The sequence below is a fragment of the Pristiophorus japonicus genome, chromosome 9 (assembly GCF_044704955.1).
Source record: "Pristiophorus japonicus isolate sPriJap1 chromosome 9, sPriJap1.hap1, whole genome shotgun sequence".
NCBI classification, from domain to species: Eukaryota; Metazoa; Chordata; class Chondrichthyes; family Pristiophoridae; genus Pristiophorus; species Pristiophorus japonicus.
Window position 1 is genome coordinate 147,648,894 of NC_091985.1, and position 1,624 is coordinate 147,650,517.

The 1,624-nt window shown below is 62.6% G+C and overlaps 1 protein-coding gene across 1 annotated transcript in view; it reads right to left on the reverse strand.

The window, feature by feature from the left end:
- LOC139273264 (A-kinase anchor protein 12-like) overlaps positions 1-747 on the reverse strand; it is an 86,986-nt gene extending 86,239 nt beyond the window's left edge. Inside the window, exon 1 of the mRNA XM_070889932.1 lies at positions 299-747. Within this exon, the coding sequence (XP_070746033.1) occupies positions 299-427 (129 nt within the window). The 5' untranslated portion in view covers positions 428-747. The remainder of the gene's footprint in view (positions 1-298) is intronic.
- Between the last annotated feature and the right edge of the window lie 877 nt (positions 748-1,624).

Sequence of the window (1,624 nt, forward strand, 5' to 3'; positions counted from 1 at the left end):
GGGGTGGGAGGGAATCGGAGGGGGGGGCGGGGGGAGTGGGGGGGAGACGGGGGGGGGCGGGCGGGGGGAAGTGGGGGGAAGGAGACGGGGGGGCGGGGGGGAGACGGGGGGGGACGAGGAGGAGGCGGGGGGGGGGGGGGGCAGAAGGTTCGAAGGTTTTAACTACTACAATCTCCCACCAGCTCTCCCCCACCCCCTCACAACCCCAGGACCATCTCTCCCTCCCCCACCTCCTCCTCTCCCCACCCCACCCCAGACCACCTCACCCATACCGTGAGCCCCACCTCCAGCCGCTCACCTTGCCACCGTCCTCCTCCGTGTGCTGCCTCTCCTGGTTGCTCGCCTCCAGCCGGCTTATGTCCCCCTCAGTCGGGCTGTCGGCGGGGCTGGGGCGGGCGGAGTCCTGCGCCGAGCTGCCGGCTCCCATCTCCAGGCTTGGGACTCTGGTCCTGCTCCAAATACCGACAGTGCAGCGCCCTGCCTCTGTCTCCGCGCGGAGCTCGCCTCTCCCGGCACCGCTCCGCAATCAGCCCGCAAACCCGCTCCACTCCGTCACACCTCCCAGCGACACTCCTCTCCCCTGGGTCAGACTGGACCTTCTCCCCTGGGTCAGGCTGGACCCTGTCCCCTGAGGGTCAGGCTGCACACACTCCCCTGGGTCAGGCTGCACACACTCCCCTGGGTCAGGATGTCCCTCTCCCCTGGGTCAGACTGCACACTGTCCCCTGGGTCAGGATGTCCCTCTCCCCTGGGTCAGGCTGGACACTGTCCCCTGAGGGTCAGACTGGACACTGTCCCCTGAGGGTCAGACTGGACACTGTCCCCTGAGGGTCAGACTGGACACTGTCCCCTTGGTCAGACTGCAGACTGCCCCCTGGATCAGACTGGACCTTCTCCCCTGGGTCAGACTGCACACAGTCCCCTGGGTCAGACTGGACCCTCTCCCCTGGGGTCAGGCTGTCCCTCTCCCCCGAGGGTCAGACTGGACACAGTCCTCTGGGGTCAGGCTGTCCCTCTCCCCCGAGAGTCAGACTGGACACAGTCCCCTGGGGTCAGGCTGCACACTGTCCCTCTCCCCTGGGGTCAGGCTGGCTGTGACTCCTTTCTCTGTATATCTCCCTACCCGCTGAGTTAGGTTGTCCCTGGTTCCTCTCTGTCCTGGGTCAGGTTGTCTCCGCCCTGAGTGTGACTATTTACAGCCTCCAGCCTTCTCACTCCCTCTCCGGTCTGCACTCAAAACCCACAGACTGCTCTCTGCCGCTGTCCTCAATCTCCAGCCCCAACCCTGGCCCGGGCCAATGAGAGCAGCGCAAGGAGGGACCAACTCGGCGAATGGAAACGGCAGCCAACCGAGGTCCCCTGGGCCACAACCTACTTACTGTGAGAAGGAAGATGCACTCGAGTGAGCAGTGATTTATTGTAATATATACAGTGACTGTCTGCCATGCGGATTCACATTAACCTTGTTTGCAGAAGGACAGTGTTAACCCTAGCCTTGCCAACCATCTTCACTCAGACAGCCTGCCTTTAAACAGATTTAGTAACTGCGTCTAACACACAGAGCTGGCCCATATTCGTTGTACAAAGTGAAAACACACTGTGGGAATAAAATACCCAATGATGG